General features: G+C 42.5%; 1 protein-coding gene across 1 annotated transcript in view; it reads right to left on the bottom strand.

The window, feature by feature from the left end:
- The window catches only part of CCDC82 (coiled-coil domain containing 82), a 31,630-nt gene extending 5,870 nt beyond the window's left edge, over positions 1 to 25,760 (bottom strand). Inside the window, exons 1-6 of the mRNA XM_082244565.1 lie at positions 25,227 to 25,760; positions 19,952 to 20,126; positions 18,619 to 18,711; positions 12,419 to 12,543; positions 2,592 to 2,759; positions 1,308 to 1,487 (exon numbers count right to left, since the gene is read on the bottom strand). Coding sequence (XP_082100691.1) covers positions 1,308 to 1,487; positions 2,592 to 2,759; positions 12,419 to 12,543; positions 18,619 to 18,711; positions 19,952 to 20,126; positions 25,227 to 25,739 — 1,254 coding nt within the window. The 5' untranslated portion in view covers positions 25,740 to 25,760. The remainder of the gene's footprint in view (positions 1 to 1,307; positions 1,488 to 2,591; positions 2,760 to 12,418; positions 12,544 to 18,618; positions 18,712 to 19,951; positions 20,127 to 25,226) is intronic.
- Between the last annotated feature and the right edge of the window lie 551 nt (positions 25,761 to 26,311).

The raw sequence follows: 26,311 nt of genomic DNA, 5'->3' as shown, positions 1-26,311 counted from the left end.
CATGAGCAGTTCCTTTCCTTCTCCATACTCTTCTCTTCCCATCACTCTGGTACAAGTTGATCTTGGTCTCATCTGTCCATAGGATGTTGTTCCAGAACTGTGAAGGCTTTTTTAGAGGTTGTTTGGCAAACTCTAATCTGGCCTTCCTGTTTTTGAGGCTCACCAATGGTTTACATCTTGTGGTGAACCCTCTGTATTCACTATGGTGAAGTCTTCTCTTGATTGTTGACTTTGACACACATACACCTACCTCCTGGAGAGTGTTCTTGATCTGGCCAACTGTTGTGAAGGGTGTTTTCTTCACCAGGGAAAGAATTCATTGGTCATCCACCACAGTTGTTTTCTGTGGTCTTCTGGGTCTTTTGGTGTTGCTGAGCTCACCGGTGCGTTCTTTCTTTTTAAGGATGTTCCAAACAGTTGATTTGGCCACACCTAATGTTTTTGCTATCTCTCTGATGGGTTTGTTTTGTTTTTTTTCAGCCTAATGATGGCTTGCTTCACTGATAGTGAAAGCTCTTTGGATCTCATATTGAGAGTTGACAGCAACAGATTCCAAATGCAAATAGCACACTTGAAATTAACTCTGGACCTTTTATCTGCTCCTTGTAAATGGGATAATGAGGGAATAACACACACCTGGCCATGGAGCAGCTGAGCAGCCAATTGTCCCATTACTTTTGGTCCCTTTAAAAAGTGGGAGGCGCATATACAAACTGTTGTAATTCCTACACCATTCACCTGATTTGGATGTAAATACCCTCAAATTAAAGCTGAAAGTCTGCAGTTAAAGCACATCTTGTTTCTTTCATTTCAAATCCATTGTGGTGGTGTATAGAGCCAAAAAGATTAGAATTGTGTTGATGTCCCAATATTTATGGACCTGACTGTAGTTGCTTTTAAAAATGTGTATTATTCATTTCATATTACTTTTATTTACAATCAAAAGGGTTCTAACAAGCCCCCTATGTGATAGCATTTGCAGGAGACAAGTTCTCTTTATGGAGACATCAGGGTTCTATTAGTCCTCTAATGTCTCCCCTGCCGTCCTCTGCAGCAGGACAAGCATAGGAAATTTAAAACAGGACCTTGACAACTGTGAAGCCAGAAATGATTGAAGCAGAGTAAAGGGAGGAGTGCGCACATTTGCAGTAGGCTAAAAGTGATAGGGCAGCTCCACACCAACCTGCATTTTTACAATGAAAAATTACACTTTTGCAGCCGCAGGCTTTCTGAAACCACTTAAACGTCATGCTGTTTATATACGGCCTGTGGGGGGCAAGTGTTTTGCGAGTATTTAAATACATTACCTTCTGAATGAAATGTTGCTCTTCCATTTTTGCTAGAGCTACTTCCACTGTTTCTTTAACAGAATGTTCCTCAGATGCCTTTAAAAATGGAATGCAGCGCTGGTACAGGTGGAATTTATAATGCTTGACACGGTGATACACTTCAGTACGATGGCCACATGTAGTGCCAACCACCAAATACTGGAACCAAACACAGAAGAGTTATATGTTATAGTGTGTTCAGGGAGAAGGGAGGGGGAGAGAGAGAGAGAGGAGAGAGGAGAGAGAAGAGAAGAGAAGAGAAGAGAAGAGAAGAGAAGAGAAGAGAAGAGAAGAGAAGAGAAGAGAAGAGAAGAGAAGAGAAGAGAAGAGAAGAGAAGAGAAGAGAAGAGAAGAGAAGAGAAGAGAAGAGAAGAGAAGAGAAGAGGGAAAGAAAGCGAGAGGAAACGAGAGAGGGAGAGAGAGAAGGGAGAGGTAGAGAGAGAGAAAGAATGGAACTTGCTGCAACTTCCCGAGGACATCCAATCAGGACGAAACCTGTAGAGGTGTGGTCTACAAGCTGATGTCCAGTGCTTTGTGCTCTGGTCCAAGTCATTTGGTGGAGGGGGATTATGGTGTGGGTTGTACTTGGCCCCTTAGTTCCAGAGAAGGGAACTCTTAAGGTGTCAGCTTACAAAGACATTTTGGACAATTTCATGCTTCCAACATTGTGGGAAGAGTTTGGGAATGGCCCCTTCCTGTTCCAACATGACTGCGCAGAAGTGCACAAAGCAAGGTCCATACAGACATGGATGAGCGCATTTGGAGTGGAAGAACTTGAGTGGCCTGCACAGAGTCCTGACCTCAACCCAACAGAACACCTTTGGGATGAATTAGAGCGGAAACTGTGAGCCAGGCCTTCTCCCCAACATCAGTGCCTGACCTCACAAATGTGCTTCTGGAAGAATGGTCAAACATTCCCATAGACACACTCCTAAACCTTATGAGTTGAATCTGTTATAGCTGCAAAGGGTGGGCCAACTCAATATTGAACCCTACAGACTAAGACTGGGATGCCATTAAAGTTCATGTGTGTGTAATGGCAGGCGTCCCAATACTTTTGGTAATATAGTGTATATTAGTACGTCAGCAATGAATAAGCACATGGTGTGAAACGCGTTTGCTGCTATCCTGTTTGTCTTGCACATGTCGATGTTGGACTTTTTGATTTGAAAAAATAAAACTCAAGTTTCTACTTTCCTGAGACTGGAAGTGCCACTTTCTTTCTACATGCATATTAGTACAATGTAACATCACACTCCTTACCTGTTTATCAGGAAGAAAGTTATCATTTTCTAATGTTTCACTGTCATAGGCTTGTCCGCCGAGGATCGCCACATATTTGCAGTACCGCAACAATTCACAGGCATCGCAGGATTGTTCTTCAGCCTTTATCAACCTTAGGTGAAGTTTTGGGTAAGAATTTACCCTCTCCTGCAACAGCAACAATTCATAATCAGTCAAACCTTCATAAAGTACAGAGAACCTTGGTTTGAGAGTAACTTGGTTTGAGAGCGCTTTGCAAGACAAGCAAATTTTTTAAATAAATTTTGACTTGATATACAAGCGATGTCTTGATATACAAGTAGCGTCATGTATAAAAAAAAGAAGAGAGGAGCCTCTAAAGTGTAGCAATATTGTTACATTTAATGAAGGTTCAATATTTAGCAACTCACATGGTTGATGATTAAAACCGGCACATCTAAGTATGCAGGCATCTGGGGTAAAGCTGTCCACATAGACCGTCCTCCATACTGCCATCTTCATCATCCCTTCCACGCTGCACTCGAGTGATTCAAAGCCTCACTTTCAGATCACTCTACTGCAAGCTATTCTTCCCGGTCAGGATTGCAGACTGACAGTGGTGAGAGTCGGTGGTTCAGAAGATGGTCTATGTGGACAGCTTTACCCCGGATGCCTGCATACTTAGGTGTGCCTATTTTAATCATCAACCATGTGAGTTGCTAAGTGTCCATTCAGACTAGCGCGACTTGTCAGGCGACTTGGTCAGCCTGACAAGTCGCGCTCGGTCGCGGGCCATTGACTGCTACAGGACCCGTTCTAATAGGAGTGACTCAAGTCGCTCCGACTTAGAAAAAGGGTCCTGTACTACTTTGGGGCAACCTGGAGGCGACTTGCATTGACTTCAATTATATGAAGTCCGAACAAGTCGCGCCGAGGTCGCGGTGCACTTCACAGGTCGCCCCACCAAGTCGTGTCGCCCCTGTCTGAATGGGCTCTAAATATTGAACCTTCATTAAATGTAATCATATTGCTACACTATAAAGGCTCCTCTCACCTCTCTTATATTCTGTAGCTCTGCTAGATTTTGCTTCTAATCCCCTTGGGAAGGCTGCATATTGTGGATGGACATTTTATTGTTACACAACCTATCACATTGCTATAATCTTTGTATATAGACTATAAACTGAAGGACTTGTGGAACGAATCATCAGAGTTTCCATTATTTCTTATGGGGAAATTTGCTTTGATATAAGAGTGCTTTGGATTACAAGCATGTTTCCAGAACAAAATATGCTCACAATCCAAGGTTTTACTGTATATATAAAGGCATTTTTGTTTTCTTTAGGACAGAGCAAGGAATGGTTGGACCCTGGTTGAGTTTTTACTGGAGAGATTCATCTTTTCTATTTGTCTTGCTGACTATTATCACCAGGACAGACAGTGATGGGAAATCCAAAAGGTTAGTGATGCCACGAGATTAAGAGGTGAGGGGAAATATTCCAATGGGGACACGTTTTGGTGACAATTGGATCAAATGGAAGTTACCATCACTTTGAGGTTATTTCCTCTCTTTCATATTGTGCCTCTAGTATAGCAAGTGAAGGGAAATCTCCCCAGGAAGACACTGACAGGAGAAAAAAAACAAACAGACAATTTACCACGTCCCTATTCCCATCTAAGAAAAAAAAAAAGGTTAGGCTAAACATACACTTTAGCTGGCCACATGCATAGAAATATTTCTTAAAGATAAATGGGTCCATCTTCAAAGGCAAAGATCCATAAGCTGCACATCATGAAGCAGAAGAATGTGCATGAAGTGAGATGAATGGGAACCTCAGCCTGGACTCCAGCCAGGCAATGCTCATGCTAATGGAGATCAATTAGCATACCAAAAGGATGTAAAATAATAGCTCAGCTCTGGGCAGGCAGCAGCTCCAGAAACCTAGAGTATCCGGTTGCCGACTGCTCACAGTATATTTACTGCGGCAGTCAGCCCCGGCCAGGCAGAGTGACGTAGGTCTACGTCGCTCGCCTGTCACTCCTTTTAGAGCCAATAGCGGGCGGGCGCGCCCGCCTCGGCTCGTTTACAAAGGAGTGTGGGCGTGTGACCGGTGGACCCGATGTCCGCCGGTCACACTACGATCGCCGGTACAGCGGGAGAAAGACAGAGCGGCTTATGTAAACAAGCCGCCTGTCATTCTCCCCTGTGTAAAAATGAAGATCAGACGGTTCTACTATGTAGAACCGTTGATCTTTGTTTTTACACTAGGAGACCTGTCCCCCTACAGTTAGAATAACGCCCCTAGGACACACTTAACCCCTCCCTGTCCAATACAGTTAACCCCTTCCCTGCCAGTGTCATTTTTGCAGTAACAGTGCATATATATAGCACTGATTACTGCAGTAATGTCACTGGTATCCCCAAAAGTGTCAAAAATGTCAGTCAAGGGTCCGATCTGTCCGCCGCAATGTCGCAGTACCGCAAAAAAAAAAAAAAAAAAAAAAAAAAAAAAAAAAAAAAATCGCAGATCGCCGCCATTACTCGTTAAAAAAAAAACACCAAAAATGACAAAAATCTTTCCCTTTGTTAGTAAACGCGATAACTTTTGCGCAAACCAATCAAAATACGCTTTTTGCGATTTTTTTTTACCAAACATATGTAGCGTAAAACAATTTGGCTGAAAATGTTAAAAAATTTAGATTTTTACATTTTTTTGGGGGGGGGAATTTCATATAAAAAAAAGTGAAAAATATTGTTATTTTTGCAAAAATTACGCTCTTTTTTTGTTTATAGCGCATGATCAAAAAAAAAAAAATCGCACAGGTGATCAAATACCACCAAAAGAAAGCTCTGTTTGTGGGAAAAAAAGGACGTGAAATTAGTTTAGGTACAGCGTCGCACGACCGCGCAATTGTCCGTCAGAGTCACGCAGTAAAAAAAAAAAAAAAAAAAAAAAAAAATCGCAAAAAAAACCCTGGTCAGGAAGGGGATAAAATCTTCTGGGGCTTAAGTGGGTATGATAGTCCAGTGGTATTTAAAAGCCTAATGTAATGGAGCTTTGAGCCCTTGTAAGTCGACCCAGAGAGACAAAAAAACTTCTTGTGAGCCAAGAAGGAAGGTCCACATCCACGGCGAGGTTCCTTACCCTTAGTAGGAATGCAAGCACAGAGGAAGTTGCATAGATAGGCTCAAACACTGGAATTTGAAGATAAAAATTGTACTTTATTGAAAAACAAACCAGATGCAAGTGAGATAAAAAGTAACAGACATAAAAATGGGGACATTCATGGACCCAAGGCTAAACAATGAATGCAAATGGTCCTATCTCGTATGAAATGCTGGTTGTGCCTCAAAGGCTCCACCCCCCGCCCAGACCCACACCAACCAAGATCAACTGAACCCCCCTGGAAAGGTGGCCAAAAGGTTGCCCAGTGAAGAGTCTTGATTGAAGATTCATAAAGAGGGGGGGTGATCATGCAGGGGGACTTATATCATCCTGACCTCCAGAGAGACAGAGACTCCAGATATTTAAAGTGTAGTTCCAACACCGTGGTCCTGCATGTAAAATCAAATGGTCATGGATATCACTGTCTCTACATCCAGACCAGGGACCAAAGAGCAGTTATGGATCTATAGTCCTCAGATGGTATCTGTTCAAACACTTGATGTAGCACAGAGACAGACGAGACAGCACAGGTAGGTTTTTAAGCAGATGCTTATGACAGACAGGCACAGCAATGGAAGAACCTCTCTGACTCTACTCATCTCTTGGTCTAGTCAGTGCATAAAGGGTACAGCATTCCACCTGGGTACAAGAGGGTGTATCACAGTGTCCATAAAATGTGCTTGATGTGGAAACTGGTGACCCTATGCAAATGTGCTGGATGAGAATATGCAGTCCCTTCCGACCAACAGGGCAATGAGGAGGAGGTTTTAGCAGCAATTGTATGCAGAGCAAAGCACATAAAGCATTTTTAGCAGATGAAGCACATTGGCAGCAATTGCATATAGCCTGTTGTGTCTCTCTGTAGAACTCACGTATGGAGCTTGATTAGGTCCGTGTGTCCCAGAATGCAGGAGTCCAGGGTGTAGGTGGTGTGGATGATGCCCCGGTGGGGGGAGAAGATCGAGGCCACTTGCCGGTAGCTTGCGCCGCTACAGCGGCTTCAATAGTAAAGAGCGGTGTAGTCCTGATGAAGCGTGCTGGGTCACGTGAAACGCGTTGACGTCACACGCGGTCACGCCTCCAGCTCCACCCCGCCCGGACTAACACGCCGCCGCCACCGCTCTTTACTATTGAAGCCGCTGGCTCCATACGTGAGTTCTACATAGAGACACAACAGGCTATATGCAATTGCTGCCAATGTGCTTTGTCTGCTAAAAATGCTTTATGTGCTTTGCTCTGCATACAATTGCTGCTAAAACCTCCTCCTCATTACCCTGTTGTTCGGAAGGGACTGCATAGTCTCATGCTGTACCCTTTATGCACTAGACCAAGAGATGAGTAGAGTCAGAGAGGTTCTTCCATTGCTGTGCCTGTCTGTCATAAGCATCTGCTTAAAAACCTACCTGTGCTGTCTCGTCTGTCTCTGTGCTACATCAAGTGTTTGAACAGATACCATCTGAGGACTATAGATCCATAACTGCTCTTTGGTCCCTGGTCCAGATGTAGAGACGGTGATATCCATGACCATTTGATTTTACATGCAGGACCACGGTGTTGGAACTACACTTTAAATATCTGGAGTCTCCGTCTCTCTGAAGGTCAGGATTATATAAGTCCCCCTGCATGATCATCCCCCCTCTTTATGAATCTTCAATCAAGACTCTTCACTGGGCAACCTTTTGGCCACCTTTCCAGGGGGGTTCAGTTGATCTTGGTTGGTGTGGGTCTGGGTGGAGGTGGAGCCTTTGAGGCACAACCAGCATTTCATACGAGATAGGACCATTTGCATTCATTGTTTAGCCTAGCCTAGTTACTTTTTATCTCACTTGCATCTGGTTTGATTTTCAATAAAGTACAATTTTTATCTTCAAATTCCAGTGTTTGAGCCTATCTATGCAACTTCCTCTATTCTTGCATTCCTTCATTGCCTCAGTTGCTTGGCTCATTGGTTATACACCGTAAGGTATTGGATTTAATCAATTTACTACTGGTGTCACACTTTCACGCCCTCAGGGATTTCAAGGGCGGTGAAGTTTTTTCCTCGGTGATTCTCACCCCCTTCCCCTTTTCCCAGATAATGTCCTTACCCTTAGCAGCCTGTGGAAGAAAGGTACTCTTCCCCCCCTGTGAGACCTTTAATGATGTCATTAACGGCACCACGAGGCATACAGGGACCCAGATCGGGGGGACCAGGCCTCAGGACAGATCGAGGCAGGATGGGGGCCCTGGCAGAAGCCCCCACCAGGTACAACCCCCCCCCCGTAAATCAATCATCTGGCCACCGACGCACCCCCCCCCCCCCCGGCCTCCATCGCCATAGCGTCCTGCCCCCACCCCAGGAAGGTGGCCAGACCACCCGAAAAAAAAAATACATTCCCAGCATATGTGACAAGGGGGTGCCTGCGGGAAGGAGGGGAATCCGGGGATCCGACCATCCCAAGGAGGGGCCCATGTCCACCCCAAAACCCTCCAGGGGTAGAGGGGGGACAGCTACTCACCATACCAGGAACCAGGTGGGCACCGCTCCAAACAGATCCTCCTCTCGATTGAAATGGGGGGCTGTCGGCCAGGAGCAACGCTGCGACTCAGGCAGAGGCCAGGTTGTATGCGACCTCGCGAGGCATTTAACTCACAGGGCCAGCCCACGGGGATATGTCGTGGCCGACCTAGCGCGGAGCTGAGGTCTGCGTATGCTCACTGGCCAGACTGGGGTGACCACTGGATCTAGATTATCCTGTCGCCCAGTCTGGCAGTTGTAGATCTCACACAAAATTTTCTATCTAAAAAACGTTGCCAGGACCAAAGATCCCAGCAAGGAACTAACTGCTGACTGAGCGACTATAGCAGAGAGAGGGAGTATACCCCCTGGGACTGCCCTTGGGTGTAGCCAGAAGTTTTTTCTGCCTCCTGTAGGGGGCAGCATAACCCAATGGTCAAAAATGACAGGAGCTGTGTCCATCAATGAACAAAAGAGAAAAGTCTCTATTTGATAAGGTGCTTCATAGGGATGACACCACAGTGTAACGACAATTTTCCACTCGCGCTCCATTCTGCAGGTGAAGTGCAAGCTCACCTTCATTATAGACCCCTAAGGGTCAACAAAGCAAAAACGCAGATCAATCTGATGGACCAAACTCTGGTGTTCAGGTTCCTTTTAGGAACAATGGAATTCCCTCTTCAAGATGGCTCCATACAGCTCATATATAGGTCATAGGCAACAAACAGAAAAAACAGGCTCCAATAGTGCAGCACCTGGGTTATTAAGCTCCACACACCGCACAGAACCCACTTCATAAAATGCACTCACATTTATTAGGTAAACAAAAAGCATATAATGAAATCCAGCTGAAATCCAGCTTCTCATGTGATCCAATGACAACAATGAAGAATCTTCTAAAGATGATGCGCAAGAAAGCCCGCAAACAATTTGCTGAAGACAAGCAGACTAAGGACATGGATTACTGGAACCATGTCCTGTGGTCTGAGGAGACCAAGATAAACGTATTTGGTTCAGATGGTGTCAAGCGTGTGTGACCAGGTCATTTTTTGTGATACGGCACTGCATTATTTTAACTGACAATTGCACGGTCATGTGACACTGTACCCAAACAAAATGTATGTCCTTTTTCCCTAAAAAAAGAGCTTTCTTTTGGTGGTATTTGATCACCACTGCGTTTTTTTGGGGTTTTTTTTTGCGCTTTAAACAAAAAAGACCAACAATTTTGGAAAAAAAAAACAAACAAAAACAAACAAAAACCAAAACAATATTTTTTACTTTCTGCTATAAAAAATCCAATAAAATTATTTTTTTTTTTAAAAATGTCTTCATCAATTTAGGCCAATATGTATTCTGTTACATAGGAATGTACATCACAACTGAAAAAGCTCTATATTACTAATACCACGGATGAAACAGCAAAAAACAGTATAGTTACTGCAATGAGCATCATCCTAGTAGATTCTGCCCGACATGTTTCGTGGAATATAACCGCTTCCTCAGGAGCTTTTAGAAACTTTTTTTGAGAGCTTGATTCAGCATCTCCTATAAAAAAGCAGAATTTATATTCAAATAAAACAACACACAGAAAGCAATCAAAAAATCAAAAAAGATTTCTAAAAGTTCCTGAGAAAGCAGTCATATTCAGTGAAACATGTCAGGCAGAATCTACTAGGATGATGCTCATTGCAGTTACTATACTGTTTTTTGCTGTTTCATCCGTGGTATTAGTAATATAGAGCTTTTTCACATGTGATGTACATTCATTTATATATGTAACAAAGTTTAATCAACACCCCAGTGGTCATGCAGTACACATCAGTATAAATGACACTCAGCAGCGCCAATACATCATTAAATGCATTACACTCATTCCCCAATGGGGACAAAGAGGAAGATAAGTACACTGTGTGTATATATATATATATTATTAAGATTATATATATATATATATATATATATATATATATATATATATATATATATATATATATATATATATATATATATATATATATATATATATATATATGTATGTCCCTCCAACGGTGCAATGACCTATATATAAAGGCTCTCAGTAGGTCCTATAAGTATAGGTCTCAGCATACAAAGCGGCTTCTCAAAAACATGGTGATCTCCCAGTGCTTAAATCACTGCTCAGATGAATCTAAACTTCCTCCACCACACCGCTTGTGCTCAACCCGTAGGTAATGGACACTCACCGGGTATTACTGAGAAACAGCACCTTGTCTATATCAGCCTTATCTCCTCTTCTCTCCAATGACTTCTCCTCTACATCAATCAACGTCTGGGGCCCCACGAATAAGAAATCTCTCCAATGGGTTAGTACAACTCCGTCACCACACAGACATATCCCAAGGTAATTGATTTGATGGAAGAGAGAAATAAGGGGACCGATAGTGTGATATTGTTTAAAAGATTATTGATAAAACCACATCCACTGCACACCCGTTCCCCCTACAGTATTCTGCTTACATCAGAAAGTATATCATAAAGCCATGATTAAATCCATCAGAATAAAGACCACCAAGCCCTTCTCACCGCGTCTGCTATGCTCCACGCAGGCGGCGAGTTCCGTAAGTTTGGGCTTAGCGTCTGTTTATGCAAGGAGACCGCATGCTCACGCCCTGACACGTTTCGTCATCACGACTTCTACCGAGGGCGTGGGCTCTGCTTAAATACAGATTTTCAAATGGCTAAATCTGCACTTAACCCTTAAGCCGCTAAGCAAAGCTGAATCTGATATCCGCCATAATTTTAATTCTTCAGTAGTATATGTACATATGAAACCTATATTGATATTAATACTTAGGATGAATTTCCACGAATCCAATCCGGTTTTATACATATTACCATAGAATCTATATATATTCAATCAACCCTTAAAAACTGCATTATTATGAAATAGATCTTACCAAGATCACAGCTTTGCTTTAGGCTGACATCAACTGGTGAAATAGAACATTACATTCCTAAAACATATTAAGTAAAATCTTGTGCCAAATCCGAAAGGGAGACACACAGACACTTTCCATGAATTCATAATCATAAACAATAAAATAACTGTGTAAAAATATATGTAAAACATATTAATTTGTACCATTTTTTCAACAAGAACTCTCGCCTATCACATGACATATTTAAGAGGTTCAGACTATATTTCAAAAGATATGCATGATGACACTACTGGACCATAACCGACAATGCTGGTTACCCAAATTAAGATATTATATCTTTCTTTGGCACCCTCCGGAACATCTCGCAGATGTCAGGCTATAATCCATAGGATTATCCAACTAGAAAAAGTCTCCAAAAGAGAGAAAAATCAAAAAAACACATTCAATCAAAATTGGGAACAATAATAGCAAAATTGATGACTAAGCAAAAGGCCACCACACCTGGTCAAATATAGGGACCACAAGAATCTAATAGTTGCTTAAAAAGCAATTTAGATCCAAATCTATGTTCAATCCATGAGGAGCCAAGGTCATGTATATCCATTGGGTCTCTTTTTGAATTGATAGGTTTTACATTGATTGGTTTGCGCAAATGTTTTAGCGTCTACAAACTATGGGATATTTTTATTTTTTTACTAGTATTTTTTTACTTTATTTTTTTACTAGCAACTTATAGCTGGACTGCCATATTGCAGCGGACAGTCAGGACACTAACTCACACTTTTTGGGGACCAGTGACACTAACACAGTGATCAATGCTAAAAAATATGCATGGTCACTGTACAAATGACACTGGCTGGGAGGGTGTTAAATATCAGGGGCGATCAAAGGGTTAACTGTGTGCCTAGCAAGTGTTTGTGCACTGTGGGGGAGGTGCTTTTGCTAGGGGAAGGCATGGATCCACGTCTGCTATACAGGAACTCAGGATCCTTGCCTTCTGTGCTGACAGAACGGCGATCTGCCTTGTGTACATGGGCAAATCGGTGATCTGGCTCTCTGCCTAATGATCAGCCGGCGGACTTAGAGTTTGTGGTACCCGCAGATCAGCTCCCGCTGTGTGTAATCACAGTGGGACGCCAGCGATGCGGATGCGCGCCGCAGACCCAGAAGTGTCAGATCACGTATCTAACGCTTGATCCAGTGCAGCAGTGTCGCCTTTACAGAGTAGAACTATGTTATACTGGGGGCAAGTGGTTAAAATGTTACCTTGTACCGGGGTTTCCAACGACAGCTGGTGATGAGTTTTTCAAGACGAGGAGATAGAACACGATCATCCAAATAATTCAGAGACTTCAGCATGTTTTTTGCATACCACTTCTTTCTTTTTCCTTCTACGCCACAAAAGAACACAAATGCAATGTATGGTTAAAGCATGACTATCACAATTGTTTCCACCAAAACTGTACCATTCTGCCTCAATTTACCATTTTCACATATATCATTGGGAAAAAAAATATATAAAAGTTTATTTCATTAACCACTTTAAGGCCAGGCCTATTTTTGACACTTGGTGTTTACAAGCTAAAATCATTTTTTTTTGCTAGAAAACAACTTAGAACCCCCAAACATATATTTTTTTTTAGCAGAGACCGTAGAGAATAAAATTCAAATTGTTACAATATTTTTTATCACACCGTATTTGCCCAGCGGTCTTCCAAACGCAATATTTTTTGGAAAAATTTTTCACTTTTTCACTTCACTTATCATTTTTTTCACTTTTTTGTATTAAAAAATAAGAAAACAGTATAGTTAACCAAATTTTTTTCCATAATGTGAAAGATAATGTTACACCGAGTAAATAGATACCCAACATGTCATGCTTCAAAATTGTGCACGCTCGTGGAATGGCGACAAACATTGGTACTTAACCACTTCCATACCGAGTCATGTAAAATGACGTCGGCAAAGTGGTTGTCTAGATCCGGGCCGCCGTCATATGACGTCGGCCCGTTCTAGCTGCTACTGCGCGCCCCCGGCGGCGCGCAGCAGCGCGATGAGGCTCGTCCCTCGGACATAGCCCATCACTGATCAAGGTAAACAGCCAATAGAAATTGGCTGTTTACCACGTGATCGGCTGTGTCAATCACAGCCGATCACATGAGCGGCTCCAGCACGAGCCGCTCGTTCTCTCTGCAATGCGCGCCCCCGGGGGCGCGCAGAGCAGCGATCAGGGACGAGGCTCGTCCCTCGGACAGAGTCGATCCCCGATCTAGGTAAAGAGCCAATGAAATTGGCTCTTTACCACGTGACCGGCTGTGTCCAATCACAGCCGGTCACAAATGTCAACAGAGAACACGGTAACTAGCTGTCACCGTGTTCTCCTCCTCACACACTGATCCTGTGTGAGGAGGAGATTGTGGTAACAGCTAGTTACCAACTACAGTGCACCCTAAACACACTGATTGCCCCCCCCCCCCAATAAAGAGCACCTGTCACTAGCCCATCAAAGTACCCGAGTACCTGTCATCAGGTACTCAGATGACAGGTACTTGGGTACTCTGATGGGCTGGTGACAGGTACTCAGGTACTCTGATGACGGATACTCTGATGACAGGTACTCGGGTACTCTGACGGGTACTCGGGTACTCTGATGACGGGTACTCGGGTACTCTGATGACAGGTACTCGGGTACTCTGATGACAGGTACTCGGGTACTCTGATGACAGGTACTCGGGTACTCTGATGACAGGTACTCGGGTACTCTGATGACAGGTACTCGGGTACTCTGATGACAGGTACTCGGGTACTCTGATGACAGGTACTCGGGTACTCTGATGACAGGTACTCGGGTACTCTGATGACAGGTACTCGGGTACTCTGATGACAGGTACTCGAGTACTCTGATGACGGGTACTCGGGTACTCTGATGACGGGTACTCTGACAGGTACTCGGGTACTCTGATGACAGGTACTCGGGTACTCTGATGACAGGTACTCGGGTACTCTGATGACAGGTACTCGAGTACTTTGAGTACCTGTCAACGGAGTACCCGTCATCAGAGTACCTGAGTACCTGTCACCTACCCATCAGAGTACCCGAGTACCTTCCACCTGCTCATCAGAGTACCTGACGCCTGAAGTACCCAAGTACTTGCCGCCTGCTCATCAGTACCCATCACTACTCATCAGTACCTATCACGTATCAGTACTGATCATCAGTACCCATCAGTACAGTATCACCTATCACCTATCAGTCAGTGAGTACTACTCATCAGTACCTATCACCTGCCTGTCACCTGCCCATCAGAGTACCCGAGTACCTGTCACCTGCCTATCGGAGTACCCGAGTACCTGCCACCTGCTCATCAGTACCAGAGTACCTGTCACCTGCCCAACAAAGTACCCGAGTACCTGTCACCCTTCATACAGCCACCATGTCCAAGTCCAAAAAGGTTTATATACGTCCTCAGTTTAAACCTAAATACCGGTGTTATGGTAGCAGATAGCTGCCATAACCCTGGTATTTTTTTAAACGGTGGACGGTTGGCTTTCCGATAAGGGTGGTCCCAGCGGCGGATTCGCCGTGGGATCACCCTTCCGGGATGGCGGAAGAGGCGCCCCCCTCCCGACGCGTTCCGGTCCTTTTCCCCGCTTACCGGACCCGCCGGCAGCGGGGAAAACGATCCGGTCCCGAATCCTCACAGACAGGATGTTGAGTGAGGGCAAGCTTGCCCTCACTTGACTCTATGGTCTTGGAGGACCGAAGCTACGGAAAATGTTGTTGCCTAGCAACCGGTTTAAAAGGTCCTTTTTTTTTTTTTTTTTTCATTTTATATTATAATTATTATTTTTTTTTTTCTATCTTTTAGTGTACTTGTGAGATCTGAGGACTTTTTGACCCCAGATCTCACAAAAAAGAGGTCCTGTCGTGCCTATTTCTATTACGAGGAATATTTACATTTCTTTTAATAGAAATAAAAATGATCAATTTTTTTTTTTTTTTTAAACGGTGTAAAAATAAAAAATAATAAATAAAATAAATAGTAAAAAAAAAAAAAAAAATTAAAGCGCCCTGTCCCCGTTAGCTCGCGCGCAGAAGCGAATGCATACAGAAACCCTGCCCACATATGTAAACGGTGTTCAAACCACACATGTGAGGTATCGCCGCGATCGTTAGAGCAAGGGGAATAATTTGAGCCCTAGACCTCCTCTGTAACTCAAAGATGGCAACCTGTAGAAATTTTTAAATTGTCGCCTATGGGGATTTTTAAGTACCAAAGTTTGTCACCATTCCGTGAGCGTGCGCAATTTTGAAACATGACATGTTGGGTATCTATTTACTCGGCGTAACATTATCTTTCACATTATCGAAAAAAATTGGGCTAACTTTACTGGTTTCTTATTTTTTAATTAAAAAAAAGTGAATTTTTTCCAAAAAAATTGCGTTTGGAAGACCGCTACGCAAATACGGTGTGATAAAAAATATTGCAATAATCTCCATTTTATTCTCTAGGGTCTCTGCTAAAAAAAAATATATAATGTTTGGGGGTTCTAAGCAGTTTTCTAGCAAAACAACTGATTTTAGCTTGTAAACACCAAATGTCAAAAATAGGCCTAGGCAAGTGGCTAGGATGCATGATGATGCTCCTTGGATGTTAGGCCCCTCTATATGGCTAGGCTGTGAAAAAGTCTCACACATGTGGTATTGCCATACTCAGGAGGAGTGGCAGAATGTATTTTGGGGTGTCATTTTTGCTGTGTACATGCTATGTGTTAGGAATATCCTATAAATTGACAACTTTGTGTAAAAAAAAAAAGTTTTCATTTTTTTCCCACATTTTCCAAAAACCTGTGGAAAAAAATGATATGTTCAAACGACCCATAATGCCTCATAGAATATACGTTGGAGTGTTTGCTTTCCAAAATGGGGTCATTTTGTGGACTTTTCCATTGTATTGGTGCTCTAGGGCCTTGAAAAGTGTGATAGGTAGTAAGAAAGTTTTATGTGTATTTATGCTCCTAGAACGCCTGAAGGTGCTTCTTGGACGTGGAGTCTCTTTTTGTGGCCAGGCTGTGTAAAAGTCTCACACATGTGGTATCGCCATACTCGGAAGGAGTAGCAGAATGTATTTTGGGTGTAATTTTTGCTGTGTACATGCTATGTGTTAGAAATAGCTTATAAATTGACAACTTTGTGGGGAAAAAAAGAAAAAACATTTTTTTTCTTCATTTTCCCAAGAATTGTGGGAAAAAATTACAACTTCAAAAAACCCACCATGCCTCTTACTAAATACCTTGGACTGTCTACTTTACAAAAACGGGTCATTTGGGCGGTATTTGTACTGTCCTGACATTTCAGGGCCTCAAGAAAGGAGATAGGCAGTCAGTACATCTGGTGTGATCAATTTTCAGTAATTGGTACCATAGCTTCTAGACTCAATAACTTTCACACAGACTAAATAATATACACTAATTTGGGTTAATTTTACCAGAGACATGTAGCAGTATACATTTTGGCCCAAATGTATGAAGAAAAATTAATTTTTTGCAAAATTTCATAATTGAAACTAAAAAAAAGTGTTTTTTTTTCAAAATTTTTGCTCTTTTTTTGCATAGATCACGAAAAAAAAAAACCCCAGTTGTGATCAAATACCACCAAAAGAAAGCTCTATTTGTGTGAAAAAAATGATAAAAATTTTGTTTGGTTATAGTGTAGCATGACTGAGCAATTGTCATTCAAAGTGTGAGAGTGCTGAAAGCTGAAAATTGGTCTGGGCAGGAAGGGTGTCTAACTGCTCTGTATGGAAGCGGTTAAAAAGCCCCATAGACGACAATTTAAACATTTCTACAGGTTACCAGCTTAGAGTTACAGAGGAGGTCTAGGGCTCAAATTATTGCTCTCGCTCCAACGATCGCAGCAATACCTCACATTAGTGTCTTGAACACCGTTTACATATGTGGGCGGGACTTGCGTTAGCTTCTGCGCGCCAGCTAACGGGGGCAGGGCGCTTTTATTTTTTCCCTCCTATTTATTTTATTTATTATTTTTACACAGTTTTTTTAAAAAAAAAAAAAAACTTGCCCTCACTCGACTTCCTGTCTATGAGGAGCCGGGACCGGATCGGTTTTCCCGCTGCCGGCGGGTCCAGTAAGCGGGGAAAACGGCCGGGACGCGGCGAGAGGGGCAACTCTTCCACTGCACCGTAAGGGTGATCCTGCGGCGAATCCGCTGCTGGGACCACCCTTATCTGAAAGCTGACCGCCTGCCGTTTAAAAAAATACCGGAGTTATGGCAGCTATCTGCTGCCATAACCCCGGTATTTAGCGTCAAACGACCAATGTAAATAGTCGCTGGGCGGTCAGTAAGTGGTTAAGAATAGGCATGTAGGTTAGTCTATGTTCTTGAAAAGATGAAAATTTTTCTACACTATATTACCAAAAGTATTGGGACGCCTGCCTTTACACGCACATGAACTTTAATGGCATCCAAGTCTTAGGGTTCCATATTGAGTTGGCCCACCCTTTGCAGCTATAACAGCTTCAACTCTTCTGGGAAGGCTGTCCACAAGGTTTAGGAGTGTGTCTATGGGAATATTTGACCATTCTTCCAGAAGCGCATTTGTGAGGTCAAGCACTGATGGAGAGAAGGCCTGGCTTGCAGTCTGCGCTCTAATTCACCCCAAAGGTGTTCTATCAGGTTGAGGTTTGGACTCTGTGCAAGAAAGTCAAAGTTCCTTCACCCCAACTTGCTAATCCAAACTTGCTAATCCATGTCTTTATGGACCTTGCTTTGTGCACTGGTCCAAATCATTTGGTGGAAGGGGATTATGGTGTGGAGTTGTTTTTCAGGGGTTGGGCTTGGCCCCTTAGTTCCAGTGAAGGGAACTCTGAAGGTGTCAGCATACCAACCCATTTAGGACAATTTGATGCTCCCAACTTTGAGGGAACAATTTGGGGTTGGCCCCTCCCTGTTCCAACATGACTGCGCACCAGTGCACAAAGCAAGGTCCATAAAGACATGGATGAGAGAATTTGGGGTGGAGGAACTTGACTGGCCTGCACAGAGTCCTGATCTCAACCCGATAGAACACCTTTGGGATGCATTAGGGCGCAGACTGGTCTTCTTGTCCAACAATGCGCTTCTGGAAGAATGGTCAAACATTCCCATAGACACACTCCTAATCCTTGTGGACAGCATTCCCAGAAGAGTTTAAGCTGTTATAGCTGCAAAGGGTGGGCCAACTCAATAGTAAACCCTACAGACTAAGACTGGGATGCCATTAAATTTCATGTGCATGTAAAGGCAGGCGTCCCAATACTTTTGGTAATATAGTGTGTATGCCCCGAAAGCATTTACAGTAGAGCTCAGAGAAATCAAACAAAGACATTTCAGGTTTATGTACTATATAGGATGCACTGCAATAATACAAAATTCTGCTATGTAAGTAAAATATCATCTGACTTACCATACAAAGATTGTAGAAATGTGTTATCAGCAATATTAATTAGGAAAGCCCTGATCACCGTCTCGAGATGTGTATAAAGGTCATTAGAAGTAACTAAAATACAGTAATAATAAAATGGTTATAACAAATCATTTTCCATTGTCCATGCCAAACAAATTGATTACATACTTGTCATGCCGCTCATTCCACCAAACTGTACTGCTATAATTTTGCTGAAAACTCTTTTGCAATGGCCACTTCTTGTGCCTGCATCCCCGCTGACCCATGTGCTGGCCATTACATCTTTAAAGAATATATAAACCCAAGACTTCATATTCCCGATATGTGCATCCTTTTGTTTGAAATCTTTGGTGTTCTTGTCAGTCACTCTTGCTTTCCTATCAAAAACTGACCACACTAGGTATAAAAAGCACAGTGTGGTCAGTTCACTAGCTGTGCAGAGAGAAATCAGCCTGCTCTCTGCCAATGATCAGAACTGACACTCCCCCCCCCCCCCCTGCACAGCTATTTACTGGGAAGACCAGTGTGCTGCAGCTGAGAAGAGAGGGTATGTGATCACTCAGAAAAAAGGGTATTTATAATGTTTATATGTGCACAAATGTCTTGCCTTTCATTTCTATTTTAAACTGAATAGGTTGTTTTGCAAGGTGGGGGGTTTACAACTATCTTAAAACATTATTAAACCCACAACAGTAAAATCAGTCTGTATATGCAGTAAAGCATGGTTTTTATACTTACTGTGGAACCTAAGAGGTGGCTCTGGCCAGCTCAGCTGATTGCTTTACAAAAGGCCTGAGTTCTTTCCTAAATGTACATAATATACATAATATAACTGGGTACTAATATTTTTAGGTAAAGTGGATCCAGGGAATATCTGATTGCCTCTCGGTGGATCAGGAGGGAATGTTTATTGGATCATGCATTGCTGGGGGGGGGGTTCCTTCCTCTGGATCAACTGTGGGTATAGGATTGTGTATGTGGGACTGTATTTTTTTCTTTTATAGGTTGAACTAGATGGAATTGGGTATTTTTTTAAACCAAACTATGTAACTAAGGGGTTAATCCTCCGCATTGTGAAAAAAGGCTGTTTCATCCAGTCTTCTCTGATCCTCCCCTTCTTTTACTGTCCCCAATCCCCAATGAATGCTTAGGAGTGATTAACATGGCTTGAATTCTGCTTTAACCAATCTGATCTGATCATTCCTGCACTGTGCTGCATAGTCAGACCGAAAAGTCAGAGAGTAAAATGTGACCCCCAAACATACTTCCCATTATAGTAGCGTAACTGACTACCATAAGACCACACAATTCATCATCCAATGGAGGGACATACACTGAGAAAGTCGGTGCTTCAAGAACATCTCCCGATATCTCATTGATCGGTTTCCATCTTCATTCTCCTCATCTTCTTCCTCATCTTGTACTATGAAGTCTTCCATCTCCTGACTGTCTTCATCTTCCCCCATCGTTTCTGGAGTCAGGGGAATGTACTCACTGCTGGAACTTGGCTACAGAATAAACCAGACATATAGAAGCAATGTTTACTGACGCTCACTTACAGCTGAGTAAGTAAATATAAAGTACCCAAACCCAGTCAAATCCAAACATCCATTATTGGTTCTGATAGCTGCTGTTCATAAGTTGCACAAAGCTCACCTAGCATATAGAAATTATCACAGTGCTACCTGGTTATTGATACAGGTCCTGTTCCTGAAGATACTGTGTGAAATTGGCGAAACGCGTTGGGCTGGATTTCCAGTGAAATCATATCCTAGGCAGCACCTTCGGGTTTTACATGCAATGTAGTACAATTCATATTCAGAAGTCTTTTATAAATAAATTTACTACACTATGGTAGCTTTTCTTCCCCATTTCTAATTATTAAATAAATGTTGAGCATCAACTGCACTGTGTGCAAAGGAAAGGGCCAGGACTGCAGCAGTAAAGAGCACAGGAGAGTGGAAAATATTCCAGGAGGGAGATAATCCAAAAGTGTGGTTGACTCTTTTGCTGGTAGATCGTATGACAATTCCCGGAGGTTCTACAGCCAGCGTGGAGGAGGTGAGAACTCTGGGGATCAGATTGATCCCTATTGTCATATGTTTTAAGCGTTGATCTTTTGTATTACAGTGGGGATCGAAATTTGGCCCCCCCTGGTAAAAATTTGTATTAATGTGCATAAAGAAGCCAAGGAAAGATGGAAAAATCTCCAAAAGGCATCAAATTACAGATTAGACATTCTTATAATATGTTAACAAAAGTTAGATTTTATTTCCATCATTGACACTTTCAAAATTACAGAAAGCAAAAAAATGGCGTCTGCAAAAGTTATGGCACCCTGCAGAATTTATTACAGCTGGTATAACAGTGTAAATTTACTGTCCCCTCAAAATAACATAACACGCAGCCATTAATGTCTAAACCGCTGGCAACAAAAGTGAGTACACCCCTAAGTGTCACTATTTTGTGTGGCCACCATTATTTTCCAGCCCTGCCTTAACCCTCCTGGGCATGGAGTTCACCAGAGCTTCACAGGTTGCCACTGGAATCCTCTTCCACTCCTCCATGATGACATCACAGAGCTGGTGGATATTAGAGACCTTGCACTCCTCCACCTTCCCTTTGAGGATGCCCCACAGATGCTCAATATGGTATAACAGTGTACATTTGCTGTCCCCTCAAAATACCTCAACACACAGCCATTAATGTCTAAACCGCTGGCAACAAAAGTGAGTACACCCCTAAGTAAAAATGTCTAAATTGGGCCCAATTAGCCATTTTCCCTCCCCTGGTGTCATGTGACTCGTTAGTGTTACAAGGTCTCAGGTGTTAATGGGGAGCAGGTATGTTCAATTTGGTGTTATCACTCTCGCTGGCCACTGGAAGTTCAACATGGCACCTCATGGCTAAGAACTCTGAGGATCTGAAAAAATAATTGTTGCTCTACATGGCCTAGGCTATAAAAAGACTGCCAAGACCCTGAAACTGAGCTGCAGCACGGTGGCCAAGACCATACAGAGGTTTAACAGGACAGGTTCCACTCAGAACAGGCCTCCCCATGGTCGACCAAAGTAGTTGAGTGCACGTGCTCTGCGTCATATCCAGAGGTTGTCTTTGGGAAATAGACATACGAGTGCTGCCAGCATTGCCGCAGAGGTTGAAGGGGTGGGTGGTCAGCCTGTCAGTGCTCAGACCACACGCCACACACTGCATCAAATTGGTCTGCATGGCTGTTGTCTCAGAAGGAAGCCTCTTCTAAAGATGATGCACAAGAAAGCCTGAAAAAAGTTTTCTGGAGACAAGCAGACTAAGGACATGGATTATTGGAAGCATGTCCTGTGGTCTGATGAGACCAAGATAAACTTATTTGGTTCAGATGGTGTTAAGCATGTGTGATGGCAACCAGGTGAGGAGTACAAAGACAAATGTGTATTGCCTACAGTCAAGCATGGTGGTGGGGCTGCATGAGTGCTGCCGTCACTGGGTAGCTACAGTTCATTGAGGGAACCATGAATGGCAACATGTACTGTGACATACTGAAGCAGAGCATGATCCCCTCCCTTCGGAGACTGGGCAGCAGGTCAGTATTCCAACATAAAGACCACAAACAAACCTTCAAGACAAACACTGCCTTGCTGAAGAAGCGGAGAGTAAAGGTGATGGACTGGCCAAGCATGTCTCCAGACCTAAACCCTATTGAGCATCTGTGGGGCATCTTCAAAGGGAAGGTGGAGGAGTGCAAGGTCTCTAATATCCACCAGATCCATGATGTCGTCATGGAGGAGTGGAAGAGGACCCCAGTGGCAACCTGTGAAGCTCTGGTGAACTCCATGCCCAAGAGGGTTAAGGCAGTGCTGGAAAATAATGGTGGCCACACAAAATAGAGTGACACTTTGGACATTTTCACTTAGGGGTGTACTCACTTTTTTTGCCAGGGGTTTAGACATTAATGGTTGTGTGTTGAGTTATTTTGAGGGGACAGCTAATTTACACTGTTATACAAGCTGTACACTCACTACTTTACATTGTAGCAAAGTGTCATTTCTTCAGTGTTGTAACATGAAAGGATATAATAAAATATTTACAAAAATGTAAGGGGTGTACTCACTTTTGTGAGGTACAATATATATATATATATATATATATGCAAGATAGGTGTTTCAAGAATAATCACCATAGGACGTAAATAAACCAAAACACTAACAGCGCTAAAAAAGAGGGAAATGCATGAAAACACAACAGTCCGTGAAACCACTCTAATATATGGTCCAATCGGAGACTTCTATGTCTATCTGAGTCCATTGTTCAAGGAAAAGGTGTGAGGGACCTGGAATGAAAGCACCAAACTTCCACCACCGCCAAGTGCTCCCCCCCCTTGTAATGGGAACTCACCAGATAACCGGTGAAAGCAAGCCCTTCACAATATCCACCTCTCTCAAGATATACGACTGTTTTGGTTTATTTACGTCCTATGGTGATTATTCTTGAAACACCTATCTTGCATTTTATTTACTTATAACAGCTGCTTAGACTTTGTGTCATTCACATATATTAAGTTGCCTATCCATGTTATTGGTATAGAGCGCAGGGTGAGTGATTATATGTTTTAAGGTTTCCTCGGGTATTTACATATTCTTCACTCTTATTATATATATATATATATATATATATATATATATACATACACATACAAATACAAGTTAAAATGTAAAGTCTAAGAGCAATTATATACAGTATATGTCAGCTGTTGTCAAGCAGTGCTATAATTTTGAGTGTTGCACATGAACACCAAATAGTAATGAAGTATCCTCGTAAGAGATAACAAATATTTGGAAGTGCTCTTTGTCACAAAAGGAAACTTCCTAAAAGAATTGCCGCTATTTCTTTGCTTCTTTAAAACTTCATTTTTTTCCACAGAGAAGGAAGAAAGCCCTTCAATACAGTAAAAACTCTGGCACATCTGTATGAAAAGTTCTGGTTTTGCAGAGCAGTGTCTGCTCGTTTATGGTTAGACTAATGGCCCAAATACACGATAAGAAAAATTAGCCGAAAATTTCCGTTCAGCGAGCGATCGGCCGATATTCTACTCGTTAATGCCCAGCCATCAATGAGCGATATCGATATTGTGAACAAAAAATACCGTTTGAAAAACCCGAAAAATTCTGTCGTCTCGTTTGCGAATGAACGATATTCTATACGTTGGTGTTTAAGTGGTTCATTTGAAATCTGTATAACCTCATCACTCATGTCCGGAAATATTTTTCGATTCGACTGTTTCGATGGTCGGCGGGCAACGGTCGGCCAATATTCGGACCGTGTATGTTGGCAACGTTTTCGACCAACAAATACTTTTTCAAAAGTCGGTGGTCGAATGATCGGGCGATATTCTAATCGTGTATTCAGGCCATAAGTCCAACCAAAGGTGACATTTAGCTTTGCATAGATGCTAAGGTGATAAATCACTAAATGCCTTTCAAAATAATCCAGTATCAACTTGGGAATTTCAACAATGATATCACCTATCACCAACTTGCCTGAGGTATTCCAAGGTAGACTTTCTCCCTGCTGGATTCTGCACGCATATTCTACAGAAAGACCAGTGAGCTATCCCTAAGGTGCAATGGAGAGTGGCACTCTGGAAAAAGGAAATTGGACCAGAAAATCCAATGAAAAGATCTTGCAGTTCAGCTATCTGATAAATACAAGAAAAGCCTACCACAGTCCACTCACAGCCAACACATTTTTTTCATTTAAATCCTAGTTAGAAATGATAAACTATTAATAATTAATTGTATCTGAGTGCAGAAGCAGCTTTGGATTGTCTTTTTAAATCTTGAGACTGGAATATACGTGGGGCTGCATTTGTATTACGAGGAAAAGCCAGAACCAGATGCCATAGCCCTGTTTCAACTGTAAACCCCAGTTAAATGTTTGGTTTTAAAACCCATCAACTCCAGGGAGATTGTGCAATTCATAGCATTTGCAAAGGTTGTGAGACTGCCTGTAGGATGCTTTTAGCTCTTCAGGAATCCAGCTTTAGGACATAACCACCAAAGTTTACTTTTCTATCCGACTCTTCATATTGTAAAATGTATCTACTAGCTGTGACTGAGCAACACAATCTCTAATACCTTGTGGAATTAAGTGGAGGTACAACATAATATACAGAAATAAGAAGATGAGAATTTGAGAACTGTAAGACACCACTGGTTGGTTCAAGTTACTGGTGATGGCCAACAGAAAAATCTTGCAGAGATTTACATCTCTGTTGATACATGTGGTTACCGCTCTTCCCTGGTGTGGTATAGCGGAGCAGGTCCAGACCAGATGAACAACCCCAAGCTGTAAGCTGTGCTGTTAAACAGGATGGTGTAATGGAAAGGGTTAGAATAGGGAGTAAGGCAAAATATCAAAGAATAAAAGGATGCCCATACAGAGGCCAATTTTTCTGAGGATTTTAAAACAATTCTATAAATTTAAAGGATCATCTCAAGTGACTGACAAAAATAGTAAAAATTTGCAACTTTTTGTATTACTAGCCTATGATCATTTTGATTGCACTTTTGAAGAATATTCTGAAAAATCAACTCATGCATGTCCAAATTTACCTCATCGGATTCCCAGCTGGCTCTTGGGTTTCGGGATCGTCTTTTCTCAACAAGCTGTTTCAGGTTATCTTCCCTTTTTTGCTTCTTGATTTGAGCTTTGACTTCTTCTGACACTCCCCCGTCATTGGCTTTATTCAAAGAGTCATCATCTTCATCTATAGTACGACGGCGTCTGACAGGGGCTCTCAAACCTGGCCCATCGCTGTCGGAGCTACTGTCACTGCTTTCTATTGTCATAGAAGTGTTCTTGTGTCTGGGTTTCTTGATGGTTTCTTCCCCATCATCTGCACTACACTTAGGTACTTCAAGTTGTTCTTCATTCTCTTCACTGGATATGCTGCTGCTATCAACTTGCTCCTCCTCTTCTTCGGATGCGGAAGTCGACTCATCAGAATCAACAATGTGGGATATAGTGTCTATTTTCGTACGTTTCCAGTCGACCCTGGACTTTGGAATAGGCTCATTTGACTTTCTTTTCTGCCTTGTTTGATAGGTTCTGGAAGAACTTTCCATGTTTGCATGATATTAAACACCATCACTGAAAAAAGAATGAAAAAAACTACAGTATTCTAGCAGTACAAAAATATGCATGGCCCAAATCACACAAGATGCTTAGCAAATGTCAGATTCTACTGAGAATAATATGACAAAATGATCCTCTAAATTAGCCTCTCTCAACCTTTTTATCCATGAGGAACCCCTGAAATTTTCGGGTTCTTAAAAGAACCTTTGCTAAAAAGACAGTTCATCCACTCACGCTTTCTACATCAAGGGAAAAAGAGATTAGAAAGAGTGGGAGGGGCAGACTGTGGCCAGGGGGACTGGAAATTGTCCTGGCATCAGTGGGAGTAAACATTGCCACATTTGTTATTAAGGGAAAGTGTAGTGCCCCATCGTTGGTATCATTGGGAGGAACAATGCCCCATTATTAGTGCCACTGAGAGAAATGGTGCCCCATTGTTGGTCTCTCGTATTATTGTGAGGAATAGTGCAACAAAGGCGGGGGGGGGGGGGGGCAAGCAAAGGGACGCAGTCTGGAGACCACTGCTGTATAGTAACTCCTCTTATTCTTTTCATTACAGGTA

Source organism: Pelophylax lessonae (genome assembly GCF_965119305.1).
Source record: "Pelophylax lessonae genome assembly, chromosome: 2".
Taxonomy (NCBI): Eukaryota; Metazoa; Chordata; class Amphibia; order Anura; family Ranidae; genus Pelophylax; species Pelophylax lessonae.
This window is presented reverse-complemented; position numbering and strand designations above follow the sequence as displayed.